The sequence below is a fragment of the Salvelinus fontinalis genome, chromosome 1, assembly GCF_029448725.1.
Source record: "Salvelinus fontinalis isolate EN_2023a chromosome 1, ASM2944872v1, whole genome shotgun sequence".
Taxonomy (NCBI): Eukaryota; Metazoa; Chordata; class Actinopteri; order Salmoniformes; family Salmonidae; genus Salvelinus; species Salvelinus fontinalis.
Genome location: NC_074665.1, coordinates 15,460,676 through 15,475,335, shown reverse-complemented (window position 1 = coordinate 15,475,335; position 14,660 = coordinate 15,460,676). Strand labels below are relative to the sequence as shown.

General features: G+C 41.7%; 1 protein-coding gene across 1 annotated transcript in view; it reads right to left on the bottom strand.

Moving 5' to 3' along the window:
* The window catches only part of LOC129820199 (protein phosphatase 1 regulatory subunit 1B-like), a 42,088-nt gene extending 27,918 nt beyond the window's left edge, over nt 1-14,170 (bottom strand). The window contains exon 1 of the mRNA XM_055877235.1: nt 13,632-14,170. Coding sequence (XP_055733210.1) covers nt 13,632-13,730 — 99 coding nt within the window. The 5' untranslated portion in view covers nt 13,731-14,170. The remainder of the gene's footprint in view (nt 1-13,631) is intronic.
* Between the last annotated feature and the right edge of the window lie 490 nt (nt 14,171-14,660).

The window sequence follows — 14,660 nt, the reverse complement described above, 5'->3', positions numbered from 1 at the left end:
TCCTTCTTTATCCTGTCTCCTCTCCTTCATCTACACTGATTAAAGAGGATTTAACAAGTGACATCAATAAGGGATCATAGCTTTCACCTGGATTCACCTGGCTAGTCTATGTCATGGAAAGAGCAGGTGATCCTAATGTCTTGTACACTCAGTGTATACTATATAACAGGGTTTCCGTTCTGAAAATTTGGCACCGGACAAGTGACTGGGAAGATTTACATTTATCGGACATTTGAGAAATGCACCAGTCATCCATATGTATTGGGTGGGCAACTCATTGTGGCAGCCATGCAGCCAGCACCATGCAGCACCCATGCAGCCAGCACCATCAATAAACAAGGGATATTGGCCAAATGAGCCACATTCACATGTCCTTAAAAGCAGCCTACAAGTGACAAAAACACTATTCCTTGTTTTTCAATGTGTAGCACGTGCAAAACTTCATAGCGTATTTTTTTTATATTTTTTTATATTTTTTTACAGCTGTCAGAGATTTGAGCACTAAATGCATCCGCGCATTGCATGCATGGGCCTATAGGCTTAGGGTCCACTGTCTGATATTAATATTTTTTAAAATACACATAAAGGAAGAGAAGCTTAGGCCTAGAGAGAGACAGAGAGACAGAGAGAGAGAGAGAGAGAGAGAGAGAGATGTCGGTGGCATGCTATTACACCAACAAGCATTTCTTTATTCCTATCAGATAGGCTACTGAGTCTGCTATACAGCAGTGGCGGTCGGTGCCATTTAAGATGAGGGAGGACAATCATTTATTTTATTGCCTTCTATTACTGCATTTTGGATGACGGTCATTCATATTCCATTCTCCCAGCTCAATGTAACATTGATAAGTTTAGGCTACTACATGATACTCAAATTTTCCCTACACCCATCATGAGGTTGCTACAACCTGGCCTTTGAATGAAAGTTTACAACGTAGATGCACAGGTCGAGAGAAATTTGAGTGATCAGCCTGACAGACATTGACACATTCAATACCACCTTGCACAATCTTGCACAATCTTGCCTGCATCTAGCTGATCTAGAGTGTAATCATTAGTCCAACAGTTGCAAACGAGAGTTTCTATTGGACAAATTCAGTTTGGTTTATCCCCGTTTCGTTCCGTTTGCTTCCGTTTAAGAAACGTTTTTCAACAGAATCGGCGGAATGAGTAGACCTCTGCTCACAGGCAACACAGTTCACTTTCATAGCAGGTCCCTTAGAAACAGCACGATCCCCATGACCATTTGATAATTCCTCCTCTCACCTTTTCCCTTTGCTTGTGGACTTTAGTGCACAACACATCAGCTGTCTGTGACCTACCAAAAAAAACTTTTCAAGCCAAACCTTCATATTATAACTGCTAACCGCTACATACAGCCTTCATCATTGTCACCATATTAGCTAACATCAAGTCAACAAAGCTACTAGAACTAACGCATCAGTAAACCCGCTACAATCATGCAGTACAGTGTACAGTTAGCAAGCAGTTTTGCAGTTACATCGGCGGGCCCAGGTCAGGTGGCAATAAACTCATAAAACAAAAAGCACACCTTGACTTGGAAGAGTTCCAGTGTTGGGTAGCGATAGCCTGCTAGGTAACACAGCATCCCTCTCTGTTTAAGGCGTGTGCTTGAGTAGGCTAAATTAGCTAGCTGCATTGGCTAGCTAAGTAGGTGAAAGTGAAAACAATACAAAATATAGCTTTCTCTCTCTTGCTTCTCCCTAATTTTTGAAGAAATTAAATTGTTCAAAACTGTTCAACTTGTTTTTCTCTCTCTTTGAGTCAACTACTTACCACATTTTATGCACTGCAGTGCTAGCTAGCTGTAGCTTATGCTTCAGTGCTAGAGTCATTCTCTGATCCATTGATTGGGTGGAAAACATGTCAGTTCATGCTGCAAGAGCTCTGATAGGTTGGAGGTAGTCCTCTGGAAGTCTATGGAAGGGGGTGAGAACCTCGAGCCTCCTGGGTTTGTATTGAAGTCAAAGTACCCAGAGGAGGACGGAAACTAGCTGTCCTCTGGCTCCACCGTGTTGCTACCCTATAGAGTACTGTTGCAGCTGAGGCTGCTGTAGATCTTCATTGCATTTTTCTATCAGAATCTTTTTAAATAAAGATAAGCATCATAATGTTAGATTATAAGAGTAACTCCGGTAGGCCTAAAACATTCTTCCTCAACTCAAGTTCAACTGCAAGAGTCAGCTGGAGCACTGGTGCACACTGCCTTCATAACATAGGCCTGCAGTATAAAAGGCTAACAGCGACACCACACCAAGCCTTCACAAAAGTTTCAAAACTTTATTAGGGTAATATCAAAAGTATCAAGCCATTGTTGATAGGGAAAATACAAGCAGGATATTATGTCGCAGCAAACACAACATTATAGTTGGAATTTAATTTGGCCAAATATTTTTTTTTATAAATAATGTTTCTACCTGAATAGCTAGTTACACTTTGTGTGGTATTAAACATATTCTGCTAATGTCTTCTATCATGTAAATGACGTAGCATTGCATGAAATCTGTATATAAAAGGCCCATTTTCCCCCATGATCCTGCTAAAAAAATATCCCCTTGTGTGGAAATCCTAAAAACGTGTCTGCTCAACTGTATGCTGCTTCACAAATGCGATTATGGATGCATGCAATTCTTAATTATAAAGGGGACCCCCCCCCCCGACTTAAAACGTCTTACCAGTGAATACAATTAAGTTGGATTTTAACATTTAAGATAATTTGTTTATCTGGAACCATTCAGAAAACTTGGCCATGCCTGAGTTCGAGTCATTGATTAGTGAATCAAAATTATTGTGTGATAAAATCAAGTTGGTATCATCAGCAAAAAGAATGGGAAGTATGGTAGAAGACACAGCAGCAACGTCATTGAAATACTGTAGATCAGGAATAACAAAGGTCCAAGGATCGAACCCTGTGGTATGCCACAGGATATCTTGGCCCTGGTAGATGCACAACCATTTGCATATACAAATTGTTCTCTATCATAAACATAACTTTATAAGCATTTATATGTATCATCATGAAAACCATAATAATGCAATTTAGCAAGTAATATTTCATCATCAACCACGTTGAACGCTTTGCATAAATCTAGAAAGATGCCAAGAGCGTTGATTGATGACTTTATTTTGTTTGAGGATTCTTGGAATTTGTTAGTAAAATATACAGTATACTTTTTGATATCCGAAGTAGATGGGCAAATTTGTTTGTACTGTATACAGTGATACAACAGCCATAAAAACATAAATATTCCATCTCAAAACACATCAGAATAGCTCCAAATAAAATGTCAGCCTGAATGAAGGGTAATATTAAAGCCAGAAATACAGCTGACAACTCTGTGGAATAGCATAACAGGTTCAATGTTGACACTCTATGATACACCCATAGAGGCCTCGAGAGATCAAAAGGCCATAGTAGCATAGGCAGCGCTATTAATTGGCTTCCACCATTTTAATGTAGTCAACTGGGTGGGACATCCAACTTCATTGGTTGATCCCTCCTGGTGACCTTGTCAGAGTCATGTCCAACCGGGTCATCAGGAGGGATCAACCAATCATGAAGAAGAAAATGTACTACTTCAAAATGGAGATGCCTCAATGGCGCTGCCCATGCTATCAAATGCACTATAATGGCACAGATACAAAGATGAGTCCTTTATCTACATTACATGACCTAATCTATGTGTATGTGACCTAATCATCAAACATCTCATTCCAAAATCATGAGCATTAATATGGAATTGGTCCCCCCTTTGCTGCTATAACAGCCTCCACTCTTCTGGGAAGGCTTTCCACTAGACGTTGGAACATTGCTGCTAGGACTTGCTTCCATTCAGCCACAAAAGTATTAGTGAGGTCGGGCATGAATGTTGGGTGATTAGGCCTGGCTCGCAGTCGGCATTCCAATTCATCCCAAAGGTGTTTGATGGGGTTGAGGTCAGGGCTCTGTGCAGGCCAATCAAGTTCTTCCACACTGATCTCAGCAAATCATTTCTGTATGGGCTTCGCTTTGTGCATGCGGGCATTGTCATGCTGAAACAGGAAAGTTCCTTCCCCAAACTTTTGCCTCAAAGTTGAATGCACATAATCGTCTACAAGGTCATTGTATGCTGTAGCGTTAAGATTTCACTTCACAGGAACTAAGGGGCCTAGCCCGAACCATGAAAAACAGCCCAGACCATTATTCCTCCTCTACCAAACTTTACAGTTAGCAATATACATTCGGGCAGATTCTTCTCCTGTCATCCACCAAACCCATATTGGTCCGTCGGACTGCCAGACGGTGAAGCGTGATACATCACTCCAGAGAATGTTTCCACTGCTCCAGAGTTCAATGGAGGCAAGCTTTACATCACTCCAGCAGACGCTTGGCATTGCTCATGGTGATCTTAGGCTTGTGTGCGACTGCTCGGCTATAAAAACCCATTTCATGAAGTTTCCGATTAACAGTTCTTGTGCTGACGTCGCTTCCATAGGCAGTTTGGAACTCGGTAGTGAGTGTTGCAACCAAGGATAGGCAATTTTTATGTGCTTCAGCACTCGCGGTCACATTCTGTGAGCTTGTGTGGCCTACCACTTTGCGGCTGAGCCGTTGATGCTCCTAGATGTTTCCACTTCACAATAACATCACTTACATTTGAGAAGGGCAGCTCTAGCAGGGCAGAAATCTTACAAAATGACTTGTTGGAAAGGTGGCATCCTATCACAGTGCCACGCTGAATATCACTGAGCTCTTCAGTAAGGCCAATGTATTGCCAATGTTTGTCTATGGAGATTGCATGGCTGTGTGCACAATTTTATACACCTATCAGCAACAGGTGTGGCTGAAATATCAAAATCCACTAATTTGAATGTGTGTCCACATACTTTTGTATATATAGTGTATCTCTATGGATATACCTGAGGCACTCTCTGAGTTTGCAAGGTCCCCAAAAAGTGATGGAGACAAGACAGACAAGACATGATCATTGATCTTAATGACCCATATACAGGATTACCCTATAAAACAAGGGTTGAGTTCATTAGGGCACACAACGGAAAACCTTTTCAAACATTCTGCAACAGAAAATGGAAATGAGTGTTTCTAGCTGAACAAAGTCCAAGGTAGTCCCTCCCTGTTTCAGCACATTTGAACACGGTTCGTTTGGTGCCCAATGAACACGGCCCTGCATTTAACACCTTCTTGAAAGATTTTGTATGGATTACTTGTACATCATACAGAGGACAATATACACGTGTAAGTGATGAAAAACGGGTACGACGTCGATGTTGTGTAGCCCTCCCTTTCTTGAGGCGGCGGTGGCTTGCTGTAGTCACCAATCAGCCAGAGTGGCCAGGGAGCCATTACATGAGGATGATTGATTGGGTAGATGGAATCTGGAGGGCCAGATTAGGTAACCCATGCGTCACGATGGAGGGATCGGAGACGGGGTATAAGAGATGTAAGAACAGATTCAACTTTAATTCAAGCGACCAAGATTGTCATGAGAGGTCATGCCAGGTCGGAGACCACCGACTGAGTCCATAGTCCAAAACAAACAGTGAACATCTGTAGCCTGGTGCCAGATCTGTTTGTGCTCTATAATGAACTCCTATGGTTGTTGCCAAGACTGCAAAAAGATATCTGGCAGGGAATTGATTGGGATTAAAAGGGGATGGACAACCAGCCAGGAAATAACTAAGAAAACTATAAATAAAGTGTTCAAAAAAAGAGGAAATAACTAACAAATTACCACTTTTTTTCTCATTGTCCTAACTTTTGAAATCTGGATGGGTTGCTGTGGAGTTCATTTGTTTACATAAAAGTCTTATAATAACTTGTACTTATCCTACTATTGAACTCCAGAAATATAGAACTTCAAAGTAATCATCGGGCTTTGATCATAAATAGTACAGTAGGTAGCATTTCTTAAAATGCCAAAGATAATTTAATTAGGACCGGATGCTATTTGTTTCGCTTTTGCTGATTACATTTCCCCAAAAGGGTAAAGTATAGACTCAACCCTGTACTAAAAAGGAATTCTTTGGACTGCCATTTACAGTTATCATACCTCACATCGGCTGAACTGATTCAATCAAGATGTGAATGTAGATGTCAGAAAATGACAGTGTGTAGTAGCAAATGAAACCGGGTGGCTTTTGTTGAAACACAGTATAGTATTGTGTGTACATGTTTACTCCATTTAGATTTTATTTATTTATATCATAACTTCTGCCCCTCACAGTGTTGAGAAGGACCCGCACCCTCTCTCATACACTACACACTACAATCACCCCTTTCACACAACAGGGCTAACCTGAACCGTACTGCATTTGATATAGGCTTTTCAAATAGTATTTTTCAGCACAGTTCCACAAACTATGTTGAATTCTCCCAGTACAGCTTGGCTTGGCTCAGCTCTGTAGTGTAAAAAGGGGATCTGAGTCAGACTATCCTTCTGCCTCAGACAAGAATCCTGTTAATTTAATTAAACCTTTATTTAACAAGTCATGGCAGTTAAGAACAAATTCTTATTTGTAATGTCGGCCTACCGGGGAACAGTGGTTTAACTGCCTTGTTCAGGGGCAGAATAACATATTTTTACCTTGTCAGCGCTGGGATTCAATCCGGCAACCTTTCGGTTACAGGCCCAACGCTCTAACCACAAGGCTACCTGCCGCCCCAATAATATCTCCACCCACTTGTTCACGAGTAACAACAGGTTGGCGAGCAACATGTTGAATGTATACATAATAATTACACCGGTCTGTTTCCTTTCCCCCCATGTTTCTATCGTATGCTTGCGAGGCCTGTGTGAGAGAGAGAGGTGCTTGCCAATCCAATCACGCACAGAACTGTAGGCGTGCGATGTGGGTGGCGTTTACGCTAGAGGAGCTCTTATCTGTTCAGGAACACACTGTGGATGGCATCTTAAGACATATACTCAAATGACAGTCATTCATACATTGTCTATCTGAATGTGTGATGAGTGAGGCGCGCAAATTGAGGATGAATTCGGTATTCTCTGGCTGCAATTAATGGAGTATCTCAGCAATGGTATTGTTGTAGTCGCATGACTAAATGATCATAAAGCCAGAAGGTTTATTGACAACCAGACTGTGGTAATCGTTACAATGACCACACGATGACCCCTTCACTTGTTAAATATGTGTGTTGTCATTAATTTAAGGGTCCATACATTGTATACCACATATAATACCAACGTGAGCATGACATAACCCTCGACAGCGGCTTTTTCCCTCATAATCCCCTTACACAGTATATACATAGAAAATCTTTAGGTCTGAAGCTAAATCTATTGTCTGTAGTTTAGGGTAGGGGTCAATTCCATGTCAATCTAGAAGATTAATATCAATCCAATTCATGAATGAGAAATTTGCCAGTTGTTTTCAAATGTGATTTTGTGTCAATTGTAGACTGCGTTGTATCCACACTTGAGTGATGAATATCCTTGCCTGCAGACCAGAAGACTTGCGTTAGCTCCCTAAGGTGATGCCTAGGCTTTATCTCAGAGGACTAACACTAGCTTGGATCTGGCACAGACCTCACTATTCTATCATCATTTCATACACTCAAAACAAATCTACTTTTGATTTAATCTGTCCTTTTCCTCATTTGTTTTCTCCTCATTTGTTTGTCAGTCCCCAATAACCTCTCTTCTCTCTTTTATAATTTCCCACCGCCACACTATAAAGGTCATGCTTCTCTCTCTACCGCCATCCCTCTCTACTTCCCCTCTCTCCCTGACCTCCCTCCAAAATAGCGGACCACATCTCTATGCTACTGAGGTGTGGCCGTGTTTTTTTCCGAACAGTTGTACACAGGCCTTGGATGCTCCTCATGTGCACATTTTATACATGTAGCTTTCAGATGAGTGTTCTGTGGTTTGGGGTGTTCCCATTGAAATTCATGCAGGGACTCTTCCCAAATGTTATGGTCCATTACAGTGCCACTACACATCAGGGTTTAACCATCGTGCGTCATCCTAAAAGAGGTGACCATCGCCTTTTGACATCCTTCGCGGAGGTCCACAGAACACCCCATTCATATGCTAATGGGTATTCTCCACACTGGACATTGCCTCGACAACAGACTACATGCTAGACTCCAGATAAACAGCTCTCAAACATTTCTGATGGCCTATGGATAAGGGCTAATAATGTCAGGGTGGTGGGAGGGTGGGGGGGGGGGGGGGGCAGAGATGCCAACAGGCAGCTAGTTGTTTTGTAAAGCCTCGGGCGATCTGTAAACCGTAAACAGCAGATGTGTACACATTTTTATTGTTCCGGGTGTTAGCTTAGCATTTGAGAAAATGGGAATTTCAGTCCCTGACATCATACCTAGTTAGTCATGCATGTCTACTCAGTGGATTCCCCCACACAGCATAGACCAAATGGACATCTCTCACTGAACATCTGGGTGTAAATTAGTTCCGAAGATGACCCTTCGCTCAGATGAGCGAGAGGGTATCCAAGGAGAGGAGGAGAAGATGGGAGGAATATGTCTTCTCCCTCGACTCCCGTTATGTCAAAGGTAGAACAGGCGTTTATTTATTCCCGTAATACTCCTAGCTGATGGTGAGAACTGGATCCTGAACGCTCTCTTAACTCTCTCTTGTCTCCAACCATTTACTCGTAACGCCATGAGTCGTCCTACATTACGATGGTGTCATCTTTTGCATTTTTCCTTTCTCTTTCTCTCCCTCCCTCTCTTTCTCTTTTGTCTCTTCAACATTTTTCGGGGACATAGTTGCCTCGTCAGTTTCTGGGCACTGAACCTGCAGCTGTCAGCTAAAGTAGCAGCAGCACCTCAGTACCCCTCTGCCCAGCTGAAAAATATGCACACAATGAAAACAAAACGTCATGCTCGCTCAGTTATATAACTGTCTGTCAACACACTGATATTATGATGTGGTGTCTAGTAGCTAGACTGCAGATACGAGGGGAAGAGGCACAGTGAAATGTGTGTATTGAGGAAGGCATTGGGTGAGTATTGGGCTCTTTGTGTAAGGTACCCTGTTGTAGGTAAACAAACGAAGACGAATATGACTTGCTTTGAATAACTCTTTTGAACTTGAGCAGCGCTCTCTCCCACTCACTAGTCTAGCACATTTCATAAAGTGGAAAATCCCCCTCTAGTGAAAGACACAACACTTGTACAACACTTGTGAATTCATTTTTGCACAAGCACATGCACACACACAGTGTTGTAAAGTACTGAAGTAAAATACTTTAAATACAAATTAAGTCATTTTTTGGGGGGGGCAGTGCCTTCAGAAAGTATTCACACCCCTTGACTTTTTCCACATTTTGTTGTGTTACAGCCTGAATTTAAAGTGTATTAAATTGAGATTTTTGGTTACTGGCCTACCCCATACCCCATCTAGTCAAAGTGGAATTATGTTTTTCTAAATGTTTACACATTAATAAAAAATGTCTTGAGTCAATAAGTATTCAAGCCATTGTTACGGCAAGCTGAAATAAGTTCAGGAGTAAAAATGTGCTTGCATAATAAGTTGCATGGACTCACTGTGTGCAATAATAGTGTTTAACATGATTTTTGATTGATTACCTCATCTCTCTACCCCACACATACAGTGCATTCGGGAAGTACTCAGACCCCTTAACTTTTCCCACATTTTGTTACGTTACAGCCTTATTCTAAAATGGATTACTTTTGAAATGGATTAAATCGTTTTTTCCCAGCATTAATCTACACGCAATACTACCTAATGGCAAAGAAAAAAATGTTCTTCTGAAAATTTTGCACATTTATTCAAAATAAAAAGTGGAAATATTACATTTACATAAGTATTTAGACCCTTTTACTCAGTACGTTGTTGAAGCACCTTTGGCAGCAATTACAGCCTCAAGTCTTCTTGGGTATGACGCTACAAACTTGGCACACCTGTATTTGGGGATTTTCTCCCATTCTTTTCTGCAGATCCTCTCAAGCTCTGTCAGGTTGGATGGGGAGCATTGCTGCACAGATATCTTCAAGTTTCTCCAGAGATGTTTGATTGGGTTCAAGTCTGGGCTCCTCCTGCATTGTCTTGGCTGTTTGCTTAGGGGAGTTGTCCTGTTGGAAGGTGAACCTTCTCCCCGAGCGCTCTGGAGCAGGTTTTCATCAAGCATCTCTCTGTAATTTGCTCCGTTCATCTTTCCTTCAATCCTGACTAGTCTTCCAGTCCCTGCCACTGAAAAACATCTCCACAGCATGATGCTGCCACCATCATGATCACCGTAGGGATGGTGACAGATTTCCTCCAGATGTGACGCTTGGCATTCAGGTCAAAGAGTTCACTCTTGGTTTCATCAGACCAGAGAATCTTGTTTTTCATGGTCTGAGAGTCCTTTAGGTGCCTTTTGGCAAACCCCAAGTGGGCTGTCATCGGCCTTTTACTGAGGAGTGGCTTCCATCTGGCCACTCTACTATAAAGGCCTGATTGGTGGAGTGCTGCAGAGATGGTTGTCCTTCTGGAAGGATCTCCCATCTCCACAGAGGAACTCTGGAGCTCTGTCAGAGTGACCATCGGGTTCTTGGTAACCTCCCTGAACAAGGCCCTTCTCCCCCAATTGCTCAGTTTGGCCAGGCGGCCAGCCCTAGGAAGAGTCTTGGTGGTTCCAAACTTCTCCCATTTAAGAATGATGGAGGCCACTGTGTTCTTGGGGACCTTCAATAATGCAGACATTTTTTGGTACCCTTCCCCAGATCTGTGCCTCGACACAATCCTGTCTCGGAGCTCTACGGACAATTCCTTCTACCTAATGGCTTGGTTTTTGCTCTGACATGCACTGTCAACTGTGGGACCTTATATAGACAGGTGTGTACCTTTCCAAAACGTATGTGTTATGGCTTTACACCCCCTGCTATATTGTGGATAAAGAGTTGCCTGTCTAACAGAACACAGAGGATGTTCTTTAATGGAAGCCTCTCCAACATAATCCAGGTAGAATCAGGAATTCCCCAGGGCAGCTGTCTAGGGCCCTTGCTTTTTTCAATCTTTACTAACGACATGACACTTGCTTTGAGTAAAGCCAGTGTGTATGTATGCGGATGACTCAACCCTATACACGTCAGCTACTACAGTGACTGAAATGACTGCAACACTTAACAAAGAGCTGCAGATAGTTTCAGAGTGTGTCAGAAGTCGGTCCCTCTCCTTGTTCGGGCGGTGTTCGGCGGTTGACGTCACCGACCTAGCCATCACTGATCCATTTTTCATTTTCCATTGGTTTTGTCTTGTCTTCCTTCACACCTGGTTCCAATCCCATTAATTACATATTGTGTATTTAAACCCTCTGTTTCCCCTCATGTCCTTGTCGGAGATTGTATGTTTGTGTATTATGTGTTGGTGCGCGACGGGTTTTGTACCCACTTTTTATTATTTTGTCATTTTGGTTTTGGAGTTTTGTGAAGCACTGATTAAACGACTTTATTTATACCAAGTTCGATTCTCCTGCGCCTGACTTCCCTGCCACCAACACACACCAATTACAGAGTGGGTGGCAAGGAATAAGTTAGTCCTAAATATTTCTTCAACTAAAAGCATTGTATTTAAGACAAATCATTCACTAAACACTAAACCTCAACTAAATCTTGTAATAAATCATGCGGAAATTGAGCACGTTGAGGTGACTAAACTGCTTGGAGAAACCCTGGATTGTAAATTGTCATCCATAATAAATACAAATACAAACGTCCAATTAATTCAATTTCCCACAGGTAGACTCCAATCAAATTGTAGAAACATCTCAAGGATGATCAATGGAAACAGGATGCACCTGAGCTCAATTTTGAGTCTCATAGCAAAGGGTCTGAATACTTATGTAAAGAAGGTATTTATTGTTTTAATACATTTGCAAACATTTCTAGAAACCTGTTTTCGATTTGTCATTGTGGGGTATTGTGTATAAATTGATGAGGAACATTTTTTATTTAATAAATTTTAGAATAAGGCTGTAACGTAACAACATGTGGAAAAAGGGTATACTTAATTCTTTCTGAACGCACTGTACAATTTTCTTTAAGGTCCCTCAGTCAAGCAGCGAATTTCAAACACAGATTCAACCAGGAAGTTTTTCCAATGTCTCACAAAGAAGGCATAGGAAAATGTGGGTACACATTTAAAAAACAGACATTGAATATACCTTTAAGCATGGTGAAGCTATTAATGAATATTGATAAATACAACCAGTCACTACAAATATATGGGTGTCCTTCCTAACTCAGTTGCCGGAGAGGAATGAAACCGCTCAGGGATTTCACCATGAGGCCAATGGTGACTTTAAAACAGTTACAGAGTTTAATGGCTGTGACAGGAGAAAACTGAGGATTGATCAACAACATTGCAGTTACTCCACAATACTAACCTAATTGACAGTGAAAAGAACGAAGCTTGTACAGAATAAAAATCTTCCAAAACATGCATCCTGTTTGCAACAAGGCACTAAAGTAATACTGCACATAATGTAGCAAAGCAATTCATTTTTGGTCCTGAATACAAAGTATTATGTTTGGGGCAAAACCAATACAACACATTACTGAGTACCACTCTCCATATTTTCAAGCATAGTGGTGGCTGCATCATGGTATGGGTATGCTTGTAATCGTGAAGAACTGTTGATTTTTTCAGGATAAAAAAGTAACGGAATGGAGCTGAGCACAGGCAAAATCCTAGAGGAAAACCTGGTTCAGTCTGCTTTCCACCAGACACTGGGAGATGAATTCACCTTTCAGCAGGACAATAACCTAAAACACAAGGCCAAATATACACTGGAGTTGCTTAAAAAGACGACATTGAATCTTCCTGAGTGGCTTAGATTCTAACATGTATTGACTCAGGGGTGTGAATACTTACGTAAATGACATATTCCTGTATTTCATTTTTAATAAATTTGCTAAAATTTCGAAAACATGTTTTCACTTTGCCATTATGGGGTATTGTGTGTAGATGGGTGAGAATAAAATATATTTAATAAATGTTCAATTCAGGCTGTAACACAACAAAATGTGGAGTAAGTCAAGGGGTATGAATACCTACTCAAGGCACTGTATCTTTACTTTACTATTTTAGAAAATGTTTACTTATACTTCACTACATTCCTAAAGAAAATAATGTACTTTTTACTGCATACATTTTCACAGACATCCAAAAGTACTCGTTACAGGAAAATGGTCCAATTCACACACTTATCGAGAGGACATCTCTTGTCATTCCTACCGCCTCCGATCTTACGGACTCACTAAACACAAATAATTAATTTTTAAATTATGCTGAGTGTTGGAGTGTGCCCCTGGGTATCCGTAAAAAAAAAAAAAAAACATGTCAATTGTGCCATCTGGTTTGCTTAATCTAAGGAATGTGAAATTACATTTACTTCTGGTGCTTAAGTATATTTCAGTCATTACATTTACTTTTGATGCTCAAGTAGGCCATATTAAAAACCAAATACTTTTAGACTTTTAATCAAGTTGCATTTCACTGGGTGACTTTCACTTTTACTTCTATTACGGTATCTTTAATTGAATTAAGTATGACAATTGGCTACTTTCCCCCCTCACACACACATACACACACACACACACACACACACACACACACACTCACCATCTCCACTTGTCGCGGGTCCAGCTGAAGGGGCACAGCGGACGGGACTGAGAACTGGATCTTGGTTTTCCTCTCCTTGTCCTTGGCATCTGCGTCCATCTCTGCAGGCAGCACCGGGTCTATAGCAGCTCTGACAGTCCGACCGTTCGACAAGGAGCCAAGCCACAGATGGCAAAGGTAGAACAACTTGGATGGCTGCTCGCTTGTTCACTCCACTGGCAATTCACTGAAGCCTGATGCTATCCCTTGAGATAACAAACGCAGGACTGCAAGTTAAATTGATCTCATTGACCATGCACTGGGCTTTGACTTGGAATTTCCCCTCCTCTCCTCTGCAATCGTTTTTCTCTTTTATTTGGGTGTGTGGTCTTTGGTGCTCCTTCTTTCGCACTCTTCCTGACTCGTGCTCACACGCTCTCACTATTTGTCTGCCTGTGTTGAGGCTGTCAACTAGGTCTGCCTCTCTGTGAGTGGTTGGAGAGAGAGAGAGAGAGGGGAGAGGGAGAGAGGGAGCGAGTAAGAGAGAGAGAGAGAGAGAGAGAGAGGGGAGAGGGAGAGAGGGAGCGAGTAAGAGAGAGAGAGAGAGAGAGAGAGAGAGAGAGAGAGAGAGAGAGAGGAGGGGGATTGAGTGTGTGAGTGCGCAATGTTAAACTGAAGATGATTGGAGCTCAGTATAAAACATAATCTCGCCATGTGCTGCTGTAGTGTTTCGTGTCCTTGACCCTTGCTATTCCGTCTGTGTGTGTGCGTGTGCGTGTGCGCGTGCGTATGCGTGTGTGTGTGTGTGTGTGTGTGTGTATAATGGAAAAGATGCATGTACTGTAGTGACATAGGGAAAAAACAAGCTTCCACGTCATATCAGATGAGGAACCTTATCTAGAGGATAAGATGAGGAACCTTAAGTAATACTAAAGTCAAAACACCACTTCAGTAATGTATCAAAAGTCCAACTTGAAAACTCTTCAGGAAACAAAACGTACATTGAGCCTGTCACTAAATGACTAAGTTAAAATCCTGATACTGTTCAAC